The sequence below is a fragment of the Balaenoptera physalus genome (genome assembly GCF_965194825.1).
Source record: "Balaenoptera physalus genome assembly, chromosome: 3".
In the NCBI taxonomy this organism is placed as follows: domain Eukaryota; kingdom Metazoa; phylum Chordata; class Mammalia; order Artiodactyla; family Balaenopteridae; genus Balaenoptera; species Balaenoptera physalus.
Window position 1 is genome coordinate 82,554,386 of NC_138890.1, and position 18,155 is coordinate 82,572,540.

The 18,155-nt window shown below is 36.8% G+C and overlaps 1 protein-coding gene across 3 annotated transcripts in view; it reads right to left on the reverse strand.

The window, feature by feature from the left end:
- The window catches only part of LVRN (laeverin), a 166,296-nt gene that overhangs the window by 29,115 nt on the left and 119,026 nt on the right, over positions 1-18,155 (reverse strand). For all 3 annotated transcript variants that reach the window (XM_082455737.1, XM_082455738.1, XM_082455736.1), the window contains 3 exons: positions 17,190-17,316; positions 9,210-9,364; positions 7,633-7,746 (listed from right to left, as the gene is read on the reverse strand). In XM_082455737.1, the coding sequence (XP_082311863.1) occupies positions 7,633-7,746; positions 9,210-9,364; positions 17,190-17,316 (396 nt within the window). The remainder of the gene's footprint in view (positions 1-7,632; positions 7,747-9,209; positions 9,365-17,189; positions 17,317-18,155) is intronic.

Here is an 18,155-nt window from a genome sequence, read left to right on the forward strand (position 1 = left end):
CAAGGGGTGGCTGTGTCTCACTGTGAGGACAAGGACACTGGTGACAGAGATTCTGGGAAGTACTGCTTGGTGTGAGCCTTCCCAGAGTCCACTATCAGCCCCACCAAAGAGCCGGGTAGGCTCCAGTATTGGGTTGCCTCAGGCCAAATAACCAACAGGGAGAGAACCCAGCCTGACCCATCAGCAGACAAGCAGATTAAAGTTTTACTGAGCTCTGCTCACCAGAGCAACAGCCAGCTCTACCCACCACCAGTCCCTCCCATTAGGAAACTTGCTCAAGCCTCGTAGATAGCCTCATCCACCAGAGGGCAGAGAGCAGAAGTAAGAATAACTACAATCCTGCAGCCTGTGGAACGAAAACCACATTCACAGAAAGATGGACAAGATGAAAAGGCAGAGAGCTATGTACCAGATGAAGGAACAAGATAAAACCCCAGAAAAACAACTAAATGAAGTGGAGATAGGCAACCTTCCCAAAAAAGAATTCAGAATAATGAGAGTGAAGATGATCCAGGACCTTGGAAAAAGAATGGAGGCAAGGATCGAGAAGATGCAAGAAATGTTTAACGAAGACCTAGAAGAATTAAAGAACAAACAAACAGAGATGAACAATACAATAACTGAAATGAAAAATACACTAGAAGGAATCAATAGCAGAAAAACTGAGGCAGAAGAATGGATAAGTGACCTGGAAGACAGAATGGTGGAATTCACTGCTGTGGAACAGAATAAAGAAAAAAGAATGAAAAGAAATGAAGACAGCCTAAGAGACCTCTGGGACAACATTAAACAACATTCACATTATAGGGGTCCCAGAAGGAGAAGAGAGAGAGAAAGGACCAGAGAAAATATTTGAAGAGATTATAGTCGAAAACTTCCCTGACATGGGAAAGGAAATAGCTACCCAAGTCCAGGAAATGCACAGAGTCCCATACAGAATAAACCCAAGGAGAAACACACCGAGACACAAAGTAATCAAACTAGCAAAAACTAAAGACAAAGAAAAACTATTGAAAGCAGCAAGGGAAAAACGACAAATAACATACAAGGGAACTCCCATAAGGTTAACAGCTGATTTCTCAGCAAAAACTCTACAAGCCAGAAGGGAGTGGCATGACACATTTAAAGTGATGAAAGGGAAGAACCTACAACCAAGATTACTCTACCCGGCAAGGATCTTATTCAGATTCGATGCAGAAATCAAAAGTTTTACAGGCAAGCAAAAGCTAAGAGAATTAAGCACCACCAAAGCAGCTGTACAACAAATGCTAAAGGAACTTCTCTAAGTGGGAAACACAAGAGAAGAAAAGGACCTAGAAAAACAAACCCAAAACAATTAAGAAAATGGTAATAGGAACATACATATCAATAATTACCTTAAACGTGAATGGATTAAATGCTCCAACCAAAATACACAGGCTCGCTGAATGGATACAAAAACAAGACCCATATGTATGCTGTCTACAGAGACCCACTTCAGACCTAGGGACACATACAGACTGAAAGTGAGGGGATGGAAAAAGATATTCCATGCAAATGGAAATGAAACGAAAGCTGGAGTAGCAATATTCATATCAGATAAAATAAACTTTAAAATAAAGAATGTTACAAGAGACAAGGAAGGACACTACGCAATGATGAAGGGATCAATCCAAGAAGAAGATGTAACAATTATAAATATATAGGCTCCCAACATAGGAGCACCTTAATACATAAGGCAACTGCTAACAGCTATAAAAGAGGAAATCGACAGTAACACAATAATAGTGGGGGACTTTAACACCTCACTTACACCAATGGACAGATCATCCAAAATGAAAATTACTAAGGAAACACAAGCTTTAAGTGACACAATAGATCAGATAGATTTAATTGATATTTATAGAACATTCCATCCAAAAACAGCAGATTACACTTTATTCTCAAGTGTGCATGGAACATTCTCCAGGATACCTCACATCTTGGGTCACAAATCAAGCCTCAGTAAATTTAAGAAAATTGAAAACATATCAAGCATCTTTTCAGACCACAACGCTATGAGATTAGAAATCAATTACAGGGAAAAAAACGTAAATAACACAAACACATGGAAGCTAAACAATACGTTACTAAGTAACCAAGATATCACTGAAGAAATCAAAGAGGAAATCAAAAAATACCTAGAGACAAATGACAATGAAAACACGACAATCCAAAACCTATGGGATGCAGCAAAAGCCATTCTAAGAGGGAAGTATATAGCAATACAAGCCTACTTCAAGAAACAAGAAAAATCTCAAATAAACAATCTAACCTTACACGTAAAAGGAACTAGAGAAAGAAGAAGAAACAAAATCCAAAGTTAGTAGAAGGAAAGAAGTCATAAAGATCAGAGCAGAAATAAATGAAATAGAAATAAAGAAAACAAGAGCAAAGATCAATAAAATTAAAAAGCTGGTTCTTTGAGAAGATAAACAAAATTGATAAGCCATAGCCAGACTCATCAAGAAAAAGGGGGAGAGGACTCAAATCAATAAATTAGAAATGAAAAAGGAGAAGTTACAACAGACACTGCAGAAATACAAAGCACCAAAAGAGACTACTATAAGCAACTCTATGCCAATAAAATGGACAACCTGGAAGAAATGGACAAATTCTTAGAAAGGTATAACCTTCCAAGACTGAACCAGGAAGAAATAGAAAATATGAACAGACCAATCACAAGTAATGAAATTGAAACTGTGATTAAAAATCTTCCAACAAACAAAAGTCCAGGACCAGATGGCTTCACAGGTGAATTCTATCAAACATTTAGAGAAGAGCTAACACCCATCCTTCTCAAACTCTTCCAAGAAATTGCAGAGGAAGGAACACTCCCAAACTCATTCTATGAGGCCACCATCACCCTGATACCAAAACCAGACAAAGATACTACAAAAAAAGAAAATTACAGACCACTATCACTGATGAACATAGATGAAAAAATCCTCAAAAAAATACTAGCAAACAGAATCCAACAGCACATTAAAAGGATCATACACAATGATCAAGTGGGATTTATCTTAGGGATGCAAGGATTCTTCAATATACGCACATCAATCAATGTGTTACACCATATTAACAAACTGAAGAATAAAAACCATATGATCATCTCAATAGATGCAGAAAAAGCTTTTGACAAAATTCAACACCCATTTATGGTAAAAACTCTCCAGAAAGTGGGCATGGAGGGAACCTACCTCAATATAATAAAGGCCATATACAACAAAACCACAGCAAACATCACTCTCAATGGTGAAAAACTGAAACCATTTCCTCTAAGATCAGGAAAAAGACAAGGATGTCCACTCTCACCACTATTATTCAACATAGTTTTGGAAGTCCTAGCCATGGAAATCAGAGAAGAAAAAGAAATAAAAGGAATCCAAATTGGAAAAGAAGAAGTAAAACTGTCACTGTTTGGAGATGACATGATACTATACACAGAGAGTCCCAAAGATGCCACCAGAAAATTACTAGAGCTAATCAATGAATTTGGTAAAGTTGTAGGATACAAAATTAATGCACAGAAATCTCTTGCATTCCTATACACTAATGATGAAAAATCTGAAAGAGAAATTAAGGAAACACTCCCATTTACCACTGCAACAAAAAGAATAAAATACCTAGGAATAAACCTACCTAGGGAGACAAAAACCTGTATGCAGAAAACTATAAGACACTGATGAAAGAAATTAAAGATGATACCAACAGATGGAGAGATATACCATGTTCTTGGATTAGAAGAATCAATATTGTGAAAATGACTATACTACCCAAAGCAATCTACGGATTCAATGCAATCCTTATCAAATTACCAATGGCATTTTTTACAGAACTAGAACAAAAAGTCTTAAAATTTGTATGGAGACACAAAAGGCCCCGAATAGCAAAAGCAGTCTTGAGGGAAAAAAACAGAGCTGGAGGAATCAGACTTCCTGACTTCAGACTACACTACAAAGCTACAATCATCAAGACAATATGGTACTGGCACAAAAATAGAGATATAGATCAATGGAACAAGATAGAAAGCCCAGAGATAAACCCACGCATCTATGGTCAACTAATCTATGACAAAGGAGGCAAGGATATACAATGGAGAAAAGACAGTCTCTTCAATAAGTGCTGCTGGGAAAATTGGACAGCTACATGTAAAAGAATGAAATTAGAACACTCCCTAACACCATACACAAAAATAAACTCAAAATGGATTAGAGACTTAAATGTAAGACTGGACACTATAAAACTCCTAGAGGAAAACATAGGAAGAACACTCTTTGACATAAATCCCAGCAAGATCTTTTTTGACCGACCTCCTAGAGTAATGGAAATAAAAACAAAAATAAACAAATGGGACCTAATGAAACTTAAAAGCTTTTGCACAGCAAAGGAAACTACAAACAAGACAAAAAGACAGCCCTCAGAATGGGGGAAAATATTTGCAAACGAATCAATGGACAAAGGATTAATCTCTAAAATATATAAACAGCTCATGTAGCTCAATATTAAAAAAACAAACAACCCAATCCAAAAATGGGCAGAAGACCTAAATAGACATTTCTCCAAAGAAGACATACAGATGGCCAAGAAGCACATGAAAAGCTGCTCAACATCACTAATTATTAGAGAAATGCAAATCAAAACTACGAGGTATCACCTCACACCAGTTAGAATGGGCATCATCAGAAAATCTACAAACAACAAATGCTGGAGAGGGTGTAGAGAAAAGGGAACCCTCTTGCACTGTTGGTGGGAATGTAAATTGATACAGCCACTATGGAGAACAGTATGGAGGTTCCTTAAAAAATTAAAAATAGAATTTCCATATGACCCAGCAATCCCACTACTGGGCATATACCCAGAGAAAAGCACAATTCAAAAAGACACATGCACCCCAATGTTCATTGCAGCAGTATTTGCAATAGCCAGGTCATGGAAGCAACCTAAATGCCCATCGACAGACAAATGGATAAAGAAGATGTGGTACATATATACAATGCAATATTACTCAGCCACAAAAAGGAATGAAATTGGGTCATTTGTAGAGACGTGGATGAATCTAGAGACTGTCATACAGAGTGAAGTAAGTCAGAAAGAGTAAAACAAATATCGTATATTAACGTATATATGTAGAACCTAGAAAAATGGTACAGATGAACCTGTTTGCAGGGCAGAAACTGAGACAGAAATGCAGAGAACAAATGTATGGACACCCAGGGGGGAAAGCAGAGGGGGTGGAGGTGGTGGTGTGACGAATTTGGAGTTTGGGATCGACATATATACACCAATATGTATAAAATGGATAACTAATAAGAATGTGCTGTATAGAAAAATAAATAAAACAAACAAAAAAAGAATCAATGATAAAAAGAAATAACTAAATGGTAAAAGAGAGGATAATCTTACCATCTTAGCTTCAAAAACATTAGTAATATGTTTTCGTCACTGTTTCCAGTTATGGTAATACCTTAGCCATTTTAGTTGCATTAAGAGGTAACTGACTGATGTTGATAGTATAGTCTATTCAATTAAGGACATACAAGGTGAATCTAATTGTTTTATGGGAATGCAATTTCTTTCCATATTTACTCTCAGCACAGAGTTAATTTGGAATACAACCAAATGCTTTCAAAAACAGTTATAGATGACACTAACCATGTGTAGATGCTACTTTATAAAAGAGAGATATAAACAATTTTGTAGGTATAGAGTATACGGAAAGGACTACTGAAGACAACTGAGATTTACTGTATGTGTATAAAGTTTATGTATATGAAAAGAGTCATATAATGAACATATACACACACACCATAAGCTCCTTGAGAACGAGAACACTCCCAGGTGTTTTCTCTGCAGAGCACAGTGGTTAAAGGCATGGGCTTTGCAGTTAGAGAAACCTGAAACTGACTCTCATCTCTGACCTTTAATAACTGTGAGACCTTGAACAACTTACTTAATGCTTCTATGCCTCAGTTTCCTCAATAGAAAATAGAAAAGATAACAACTATACTCATAGGATTATTTTGAAGATTGAGTAAGATGATATATGTATAGAACTTACACTACCAGGCAGATAAATCCTAAGTACTCAGTGAATGGTAAATACAGTATTATTGTTATTATCATCATTATCCTCATCTTCAGACTAGACCCAGGTAACTGGAATGTAATCACAGTTCTGCCTCAATCAGGCAAATGACCTTGGGCGAGTCAATTAACTTTTCAATACTTCATTCTGCTGATCTATATCATGATGTCCAATCCAGGGGAGGAAGAGCAGAGGTACTGCAGAATGGCCGGACTATGTGATGGTGGGCATTTTATAGGATGTTTGCAAAGGGCAGAGTGGGTGGCATGGAACTGGGGCAGTAAGAGGCTGCTACATCAGTGCTTCCCAGAAACTACAATTTCACAAACAGGTAAAAAAGGATTTTTTTTTTTTAAGTTTCTGGGGTGCCAAGAGAGGTCTGTCAACTTTTTATTCTGCCAACTTTTTAGTCAACAAAAACCAAATATCTACCTACCATCTCCTTCCTTTCATAGAGGGAAAATTTACAACCAATATAATAGAAAGAACACAATCTTAGACTCTCCTTCAAAGTGAATAAATTTAGCCTGTAAAGAAGATCTGGCTAGTGGAGATCAGCATTTCAAATGTCAATGTACTCTGAATGAGCGAGGGTAGGGAAGGGAGGAAAGAGGCCAAAAACTGAGCCTTGGAAACACTTGGGAGGGGAGATGAGAGAGAGGCTGGCAAAGGGCAGCAGAAAGAGCAGCTCTGAGCATCAGGGGGATGGCAGGAGGCAGGAGGCAGGACGCAGGAACAGAGGGGGAGAAAGGACCCCTGGCTCGGAGTGAAAAAGTGAGGTCTGTGTCAAAAGATGGTATTAAGTCTAAACATTTAAACACCTAAATCAAATAAAGTCAATTTGGCTTTATCATGCCATTCTGAAAGCACTACCTAATTACTCTAAATAAAATATTAGAAACATAACTTACAGTTGAAATAATCAGATTTGCATATCCATAAGTTTATTTTTCTATACTACTATTTACTCAAAACAGCAAAAGAATATCAGCTATAATAGATACAATATCAGCTATTAGTATTATATGTAATATCAGCTGTATTATATGTAACATAATATATAATATTTATAATATATAATATAGCATATTCTTATCATTAAAGCCATAGACTACTGATTACAAGCGCTTTAAAATTTAGTCTAGGTAGAAATAAATGAAAATAACCTAAAATCTTATAGTAGGGAAATATTACATAGATACACCTTATAAGGTGATATGATAAAATATTAGGCAACCCTTAAAAATCATGTTTTCAAAAATGATTTAATGATTTGTGAAAATGCTCTTGATATAGTATGAAGTAGAAAGGGTATTACACATTTCTGTGTAATTCTCTTTTAGGAATATTCATAATAATAAAAGTCTGGAAAAAGAAAACATACCAAAAAGATAAAATTGATCATCTCTGGTATTACAGATAATTTAATATTCCTTTTATTTTTCTGTATTTTACACACTTTCAACAATAAACATGCATTACTTTTATAATTAAGGGAAAAAAATTATAATTAACAAACTACTTACCCTTGGGAGTTTAGGATTGAAGTAGTTAATTACTCCAAACTCAAAATAAGATGCAAAACCTTCATTGAGCCAGATATTGTTCCACCAATTCATGGTAACCAAGTTTCCAAACCACTTTTGGAGTTGGGGAAAAAAAATTCTTAAATTCAATTTAAGTAATATTTATTGTAATTGCATGTGAAATAAATGTAAGGTCAAAGACAAAATTAAATGCTTTTTGCTGTCAATGATAAACTTGAAAACAGGACCCCAAAATGACGTTGTTGTTTTAACATGAAGAGATGTCAGTCATGCATGTCTTCTAAAATAATCATTTCACATCCAATGACTGAAAGCAATTTTTGTTTTAAAATTGTGATGTTAAAAAATAAGTTAAGCTAGAGTAGCAGTTCTCAAATTGTCCACTTTGCCCCAAAGTTAAGTTAAAGCAGAAGTCCTGAAAGTTTACTTAGCACCTACTAATTACAGAATCTTATACTCTAAACAGACTACATTAGGATCTTGCTGTAAGCAGTGATTGTGTTTTCAGGACATGATTTGATCTGCACCATGTAAAAATCACTCAAGTATTCATATGTTCTGCAAAGTGGTACAACTATAATTATTTTCTATTTGAGCTTAACAGAAAGAAAGTGTCAAACAGATGATAAACAGAATCAGGAAAGAAAAACACAATAATTTCCAAAACCAACAAATCCACATCCTGGTATTTAACCAAATCCTTATATAACAGCTGTGACGTACTAATAGCAGCCTGTATTCCAAAACAATGTGTCATTTAGGCTATAATAAAAAAAAAATGACACTTTGGGTGACTGATCAAAACTTGTGAAAGTATGTGTTGACTGTGTAACAGGGTGTTATTCAATCCCAGTAAATCACTCTTCTCCAAAACTTCTTAGGAGTCCATATAACAAAAAGATAACAATTTCATAGTTTAGATGACTTCTTTCTTGACGAACTTGATTTATAAAGGTCAAAATGCAGATGTGAGAATCTCCATCAAATCAAATAACTAAACTTCTAAAATCACAGCATAAAAGCATATAGATCTAATGAAATAAATCCTGTTTACATCACCTTTGGGGATGCAGCTCCAGGATTAATTACTGCTCACCTCACTGACACTAGTATATTGACTATAATCCTTTAACTTGTAACTTCTCTCAAAAAAAAAAAAAAAAAGTTTGTAACAATCTGCTAATGAAATGTGGATATCTTGCAGTGACTTTTTTGAATATCTCTAGTTTAAGATGGAATGGAAAGAAAATAATCATAGCTCTGCCTGGCTTACTTTTCCTGAAGAGAACTTTGTGGAACACAGTTACTCTTTGGATATAAATATATGACCTGCGAATGTTCTTTAAGTTCTCATCACTGTGATTTATCACCAGTAGTTCAAATCCACCCAGGATCTGATTACACAGATCCTTCCTTGTTTTCTTTCAGCGACCCACTTTTCAAATAATTTTTAAACTTTGGTGTACAGCAGGGTTTGGGGGGGGGGGTCGCTACTTTTGGTACAGCAGCTGGAGAATATCTTCATGTGAAATAAGAAAGAACGTTTTACCACATGCCTGATGTCCAATCTCGTGGGAGACAATATAGGAGATCACAGTCTTTTTTTCTGTTAGTTTATCCTTTGGTTGCAGCAACAATAATGACTCATCAAACATCAACAGTCCCCAGTTTTCCATTGCACGGTTGTCAAAAGTAGGCAAAGCAATTATATCTAAGTGGATTTAAATGGAGGGAAAAATGAAATCATCTCTTCCTCAAAATTTGAGACTTCCAGATACAAACATCTCAAAATGAAATCATAAAATTACTGAAAGAAAAATGCAAGTGAATATTTATAATTTAAGGGGAAAGAAGGCTTTAAAGACATACCAAAGACAGAGCCAGAAAATAAACTGTTTTGACTATATGAAAATTAAATACTTTTGATAAAGGACCTGTATTCAAAATATACAAAGAACCCTTGAAACTCAACAATAAGAAAATAACTTTACAAAATTAGCAAAAGATCTAAATAGACACTTCACTAAAGAGATATGCAAATGGCAAATAAACAGATGAAAACATGCTCAACATCATATGTCATTAGGAATTTGCAAATTAAAATGACAATGAGATACCATGACACACCAATTCAAAACAAAACACCAAATGCTGGAGAAGATGTGGAACAATAAAAACTCTCATTCATTGCTGGTGGGAATGCAAAATGGTACAGTCACTTCAGAAGACAATTTGGCAGTTTCTTGTAAAGCTAAACATAGGCTGACCATACAGTCTAGCAATTGAGATCCTAGGTATTTACCCAAATGAGTCAGAAACTTATGTCAGAAACATGCACATGAATATTTATAGCAGTCTTATTCATAGCTGCCAAAACTTGGAAGCAATCAAGATGTCTTTTAATAGGTGAATGGATAAAGAAACTGTAGTACAGCCATACAACAGAGTTCTATTTAGTGATAAAAAGAAATGAGCTATCAAGCTATGAAAGGACACAGAGAAAACTTAAATGCATGTCACTAAGTGAAAGGAGCCAGTCTGAAAAAGCCACACATGGTATGATTCCAGTTAGTATATAACAGTATGGAAAAGGCAAAACCATAGAGACAGTAAAAAGATCAGTAGTTATCAGGGACTTGGGGAAAAGAGGGAGAATGAATAGGTAGAGCACAGGGGATTTTTTATGACAGTGAAACTATCTGTATGATACTGTAATGGTAGAGACATGTCATTACTATATACATTTGTCAAAACTCACAGAACTGTACAACACAAAGAGTGAACTCTAATGTAAACTATGGACTTTAGTTAATAAAAGTGTATCAATACAGGTTCATCAATTGTAATTTTAAAAATAGCCACACCAATGTAAGACGTTAACAATAGGAGAAACTGGGGTTGGGGACAAGGGGAGGGAGAGGCGGTATAGGAGGACCCTCTACACTTTGGGCACAATTTTTCTGTAAACCTAAAACTGCTCTAAAAAATAAAGTCTATTTAAAATCAAATATTTTAGTTCACCAAAAAACACCACAAACAAATTTGAAAGGCAAAACATGGACTGGGAAAAATATTTGCAGCATATATCACAACTAGACAATATTTTTTCAATATTTAAAGAACTCTGATGAATAAAAAAGAAAACACAAAAATGTGAACAACTCAAGAAAGAAATAATTCAAACAGCCAAAAATCTTACTTAAAATGTTCAGCTTCATTTGTATCAAAAACAAAAATTAAAACAATGATATAACTTAATCTTTCAAATGTATGAGAAGATTAATAATTAGTATTGGCTAGAATTAATAAATTAAGTATAGGAAAACTGACACATAGCCTTTTGGCAAGGGTGTGAACTGGTACAATTTTTCTGGAGCAATCCAGCAAAATGCTTCATGACCTTTAAAAATGTTCCTACCCTTTCCACTTTTGGAATTTTTACTAAGGCAAGTAGCATGGATATTTGTAAACATTTCCTTATGTTTTCTTTAGTGTTTTAAAAGCAGCACCGGGGCTTCCCTGGTGGCGCAGTGGTTGAGAATCTGCCTGCCAATGCAGGGGACACGGGTTCGAGCCCTGGTCTGGGAAGATCCCACATGCCGCGGAGCAACTGGGCCCGTGAGCCACAATTACTGAGCCTGCGCGTCTGGAGCCTGTGCTCCGCAACAAGAGAGGCCGTGATAGTGAGAGGCCCGCGCACCGCGATGAAGAGTGGTCCCCGCTTGCCACAACTAGAGAAAGCCCTCGCACAGAAACGAAGACCCAACACAGCCATAAATAAATAAAAACTAATTAAAAAAAAAAAAAAAAAGCAGCACCCGCCACCAAAAAGGGAAAATCAGTCCAAATGTTCAACCACTGAGGATTAAATAAATTATTCTGTCAAACTGATATGTAGGCATCCTATGTCTTAAAATGACAATAAAAAAGAATAGTTATCTGGATCATGTTGCTATATACTGTTAACTTAAAAAAAAAAAAAGCCAAAGAATAGTATCAATTCCATGGTATCATTTTTGTTAAAAACAAAGAAGCAAATACAAAGAAAGGTGGAGACTGAGACAAAGACGGACACTGGAAATATATACACCAAAATGTTACCCATGATTATCTCTGCATGGTAGCAAAACAGGAGATTTTGCTTCTCTTTTTTGTGCTTTTCCCTATCTTTCCACATTTTCGACAGTGTGATCATTATTGCTTCTAAAACTAGAACAAGTCTTAAAATTTTCTTTTGCTAATGTAAGAAATATCATTCCTACAGTCCATGCTACATTTGCCTAATGAATGTTTTATGCTGTGCTATGCTCAGTAATTTAAGTTGACTTTACACTTGGTTGAAGTTGACAGTACGTAGTAAAGCGTATCCAGGTAGTGGATACATAGCTTCCACCAGGTAATGCTCTTTTATCTTTGGGTATACTTAGTTGCCTCAGCCTAGGTCTCCCATTCTATCTATCCTTTCCTCCACCAGCACCCATCCTACCCAGCAACCCACCCACTTTCCTCACAAAAGACTGCTCTACTCCCCTCAAGCCAATCCCTTTTGTTCTCTACAACCACTGAGTCTTTCTCTGCTGGAGCAGTTTGCTATCCCAGGAAATCCTCTGCTCAGTCTATGAATGCCACCAATACTTGTGGTCCAATCTAACCAACTTCAAGAAGCCATTTCTAACCAACCCTGATGACTATTTAAAAAAAATTGTTTTTTCTTTACTTCAGATGCATACAACTGGAGTAAGAAGAATTCTTGTTTCTTCACACATGACCCTGTTTTATTTTACTTTAATGATGAATTCATTATTTTAAAATAATAATACAAAACCCATGACTCTACCACGTACCCTTTAGAACAGGGGTTGGCAAATTTTTTTCCGTAAAGGGCCAGATTAGTAGATAGTTTCAGCTTTGTGGGCTATATGTTTTCTGTAACACATTTAGCTCAGGCATACCAGCACAAAAGTAGCCACACACACTATGTAAGCAAATAAGCACGTTGTGGTGCAATAAAACTATTTATGGACCCTGAAATATGAATTTTATATACAATTCTCATGTATCACAAAATATTATTCTTCCTTTGATTTTTTTCAACCATTTAAAATTGTAAAAACCAATCTTAGCTCATGGACCATACAAAAATAGGCAGTGGGCCAGATTTGATTGCTTGCCTGTGCCTAATTTAGATTATTATTAATAACTTGTATTCTGATTTCCAGACTGGCAGCATCAGCACCACCAGGGAGCTTATCAGAAATAAAAATTCTGGGACCAACCCCAGACCTACTGAATCAGAAACTCTGGGGTCAGGAGCAGCAATCTGTGGTTTAACCAGCCTTCCAAGTGATTCCAATGCACGGTAACATTTGGGAACAGCTGACTTACATCTTCCTCTGTGCTCCTTCTCAACTCATCCTTTAGCTTATTCTTCCAGAGATTCACCACTATGCTGCACTTGGTGTTTATCATTCCATTGTTTAAGAAAAAGCAAGGGAATATATATGTAGTTGCCTAATATTATATATAATATTACCTAAATATTATATTGTTTAGGTTTCTTTTGTTTTTAAACTTTAGAAAGAGTGTTTCATTTTCATTGCTGGATAGTTTCCCGTTGTGTGAATGAACCACACTTTATCTATCCATTCTCCTATCGGTGACCACTTTGGTTGCTTTCAGTTTGGGGCTAGTATGAAAAGTGTGGCTATGAACATTCTTGCATATGTCTTCTGGCACATATGTGCTCAAATTCCTCTTGGGGTATATCTAGCAATGGAATTACTGAGTTTTAAGGTATTCTAATGATCAACATTGTAAGATAACAAATAAGTTTCAAAGTTGTAACAACTGATACTCCCTTCAACAATGTCACCTTCTACTGGCGTTTGTCAGAATGCTTACTCTGACAACTGAGTGGTATGAAATGGTGCCTCACTGTGGCCTTGGATATTCATTTCTCAGATTGCTTAATGAGGCTAAGTATCTCTCCATAAGTTTATTAGTCACATCTGTTTCCTTTTCTGTAAAACAGCTATTCATATATCTTTTACTTGTTTTTTTCTATTGTTATTTTTCTTATTTATTTGTAGGTGTTCTTTATACATTTGGGCTACTCCCATTACCAGTTATCAATCCTCTTTCTTTTAAGAGTTTTTTTTTAGCCAGTACGTTATCTCATACTTAGCAATTTGTTGCTTTTGCTTTTAACACGTAGAAGCTATCTCCCTAACTGAGCTACTTGAACAGAACCTCAGCCATCTACTTCTTCTGCATTCACAGAGCACCTAGGAAAGTAACAGGTGATTCTCATTTACTCAGTAGCTTCTAATTGATTATGGTCATTATTTCATTGCTTTATGATTTATATGGTACTTGAGTTTTACTACTATAAAAATACAGATCATGCTGGGATGTACAATACATATCATTAGCCTGGTATAGTTACAAGTTAAGAGTAAAATAAAAACTTAAAAGGGAAGTTGCCATTTTAAAAGTTTGCAAATCTCAAATGCCCATATTTATTCCTAAAAGCATCATGATGCCACTTTTTCTTTCAAAACTTACAACAACCCAAACAGCCAACTCTATCATCTCTGTAATATTTTGATATTTCAGTCCACTTCTGACTTTAAACAGAGTGAATTAAAATGATAGCAACACCAGAAAAGAAAATGTTGTTCTAAAGACGAAAACTCTAATTTGAAAAGATACATGCACCCCAATGCTCATAGCAGCATTATTCACAATAGTCAAGACATGGATACAACTTAAATGTGCATCAACAGATGAATGTGTGTGTGTGTGTGTGTGTGTGTGTGTGTGTGTGTGTGGATATATATATATATATATATATATATATATATATATATATATATAATGAAATATTACTCATCCATAAAAAAATTGAAATAATGCCATTCGCAGCAATACGATGGACCTAGAGATTGTCATACTAAGTGAAGTAAGTCTGACAGAGAAAGACAACTGTCATGTATGTGGAATCTAAAATATTGATACAAATGAACTTATTTACAAAACAGAAATAGACTCACAGACAGAAAACAAACTTATGGTTACCAAAGGGGTAAGGGGGAAAGGGGTAAATTAGGAATTTGGGATAAACAGATACACACTGCTATATGTAAAATAGATATAGAACAAGGACCTACTGTATAGCACAGGGAACTATATTCAATATCTTGTAATAACCTATAATGGAAAAGAATCTGAAAAAGAATAGATATGTATCTAACTGAATCACTTTGCTGTACACCTGAAACATTGTAAATCAACTATACTTAAATAAAAAAAGAGCAGAAAGAAAGAAAAAATGTTATTCTATGTAATAGATATATACACATGGTTTAGATTCTGAGGCTTAGAATTCAACTGAGCAAGCTACAAGAAGGTAAGCTAAAAGAACACCATGGAAGAAGTAAATAAAAAGGCTTTTCACCTGACTCACTGAGAGTAAAGGGTAAGGCGTATGTGGGAAATGCCGATAGGGAAGGTTTGGCTCTCTTGCTTTTTTTGTGTGTTTGTTTGTTCTTGTTTTTGTTTTTAAATGACTCAACCAAAAGTTAAAGTAATTAGGAAACATTAGTTTATCTTTCTCTTAAAGATGCAGTAATAGAGAAACTCCTTATTTTAATCATCTATCAAAATGCGGTTTTGACTAAGCACCCACCTGCGTGTGTGCTCATAGAGAAACATCGGCTGAGATGCTATGAAAGATACAAAAAAAGTGCCAATATAACCCTGACTTCCAAGAGTTGGTAATCTAGCCAGAATTTACATGGAATTACTGAACTCATTGCATGTATTTATTCCTCCACCAAAAAAAAAAAAAAAAAAAAATGTTTACTGTTTACCACTCTGAGAGAAGCACTGTCATAGGCTCTGAGAGTACTTTAAAAAGGACAGTCCAGATCCTGACCCGCAACTGGCCCTCGACCTACTGGGGGAGATGATTAGGATCTAGTAGGTCAAGAGCTTGAATGCAGGGGCGCACAGGATGCTGTGGAAGCGTGAGAGATGGAGTCAGGGAAAACTTCCTGGAGGAGGGGGCACTGAGTTGAGAAATATAAGAATCAACCTGTTGGGTAAAAGGTATGGCAGGATGTGCAAACTGCATGTGCAAGAGCCTGAAGGAGAGGAGAGGAAGACGAAAGTGTAGGAGAGGATAGAGATGGTGTTAGAGCATCCTTCCTATTCTGAGAAACTGTTAAAAGCCTGGACTTTATCCTCAAACGGGAAGCCACAGAGAGGTTTTAGAGGAGAGTAACATGATCAGATTTTGCTTTGGAAAAATCCCTCTGGCCTCAGTGTGGAAGATGGATTGGAGGAGACAAGAGCGAAGGTGGTGAAACTAAGTGAGAGCTGTTGTGGTCAAGCTGTTGGTGACGTAAACTAGGGAGAATGAGGGGCATGGGAAGAAGTGGATGGATGTGGAGATAATAAGGAGGTGACTAATTGGATGGCGGAGATGCTTTGACAGAACAGGATATCAAGAATAACTCTGGACTTCTCCTTATCTAAATAAAGACAAATGGAAATTTGCTTGCCTAGACAAGGTTTATCTTGAGATCTTCCAGCCGCAGAAGTGCCAGAAGTTGGTCACCATGCCCAGATTCCTGCCACCCCCAACTTTCTAAATGACGGGTATCACCTCTGGGATCCGTGAGGGGCCAAGGCTAGTCCCCATTCCTGCACTCCCCATCCCTCCTCAGTCAGAAGGCTTGAGCTGCAGAACCCCTGGCTTCCCAGGGTTCAAGAGGCTTGAGCTCCCCAATTTTTACTCCCCACTTTGCTTCTACTATATTCCAGGAAAGGCCAAACATACTTTTCCCCAAGACTTCAACTAACTAACCTGTCAGAGGAACAAAACACACTTACGTGATACCCTTAATTTTGATAGGAAAAACATGGAACAACTTTCTGAGCTGAGTGGCTCACATAATTTTAAGGACATTCCATACAGATCTATGAGAAATAAAATGTTTACATATTCCTTCGAGGATCATATTATGTTCACACATGATCCCAATTTTATACAACAAAAATTCACAGATGGGACCCCCAGGTCCTAATCCAATGACTCACAGCTAAAGAATAGTTTTTGAAAAACCAACAAAACCTTACTAAAGGGAACTGGAGTAACACACACAAGCGGCTAAAAGGATGCAGAACACTGCATTGCACACTCACGTTATGAGAGGAAAGGACAGAATGCAAGAGAGAAGACAGGGTCTGGAGGATGTAAGTTGCCAGTGAGTACCCAGGAGGGATCTAAAGCCAGGGAGCTCTCCGAGCACTTACTGGTCACACGGAACGATGCAGAGAAAGAACAGACAGGCCCCTGTGTGTTTAGGAAGGTGTAGGACATAATGATGGGAAGCCAGCGCGGGGCTAACTCCGAAACTGCAAAAATAGCAAAGTGCCAATGGGTCCTTGGAGGCCCGCCTAGGTACCTTTTGATCTCAACCCAGGGCCCCCATAATAGGAAATCAAATGCATTGTAAGGGAAGATGCCTCACCTGTTTTTGGAAGAGGGTAACTAATATTAAATAAATCCTCCAGAAAAGAGAAGATGGGACCTGTGATGTTCAAAGCAAAGTCTGCATTTCCAGCTGCGATGGCTTCTTTCCGGGCCCAGATGCGTATCTAAACAGAAACAATTAGGCAGTGATCAGGAAAAGCAGTAGTGATTTTTGGAAAGTGGCAGCCTGCTGGCTCCAGTTCCCTGATGCTCTGGAGCCAAAGGCTTACCTTTTCAAAAGAAGCTGCATAATAAAACGTTTGCATGTGTCCACACAGTGAGAAAGGAGTCCTGGGCCCCTCTTTCCCAGGATAATGGGGCCTGGCGGGGAGGAGGCTGCAAGGAAGGAGGGGCTCCAGGCAGGAGGCTTCCAGAACAGGTGGCTGCATTTTGTGAAAAGGGAGCATTCCTGAAGCCCTCAGGTAATTCAAAAGTCACTTGATTCAAGACAAATTCTCCAGCAGAAGTAAAAGCCAAGTCAGGTAAACGTGGTCTTGGAGGTCAGCAATCTGCAGATATTGTTGTGTTGCTTTGCATTTTCTTTGCATTTTCTTTAATGTTTTGCAGAGAGCTCTTTCTCAAATTAACTGTATTCACATCAGTATAATTATCTAATTCACTAAGGCTATTCACTAAGTTGAGAACAGTGGTTCCTCAGAAAGTGTGTTATTTCACTCTTCTGCAATAACAGGTAAAATTTTGTACTTCAAAAATAATCCTGGGAATGGTATCTACCCCCACAGAAAATGTCGATTTATGCTGGAGTAAAAGGGTCCCTTGGATCCTTGCTTCCCTTTTCAGGACATAGTTCCAATGATTCAAACCAGAATTGGGCAGTTAGTAGGGGTTAAACAGTATAGAATATATTAAGCAAATTTGAATCATGCAAATTTAAAATGGTTTGTTAAAGAAAACATGAATAGTCTCATCTTATTTTCCAAATTTGAAATAAGGTTAATTTCCT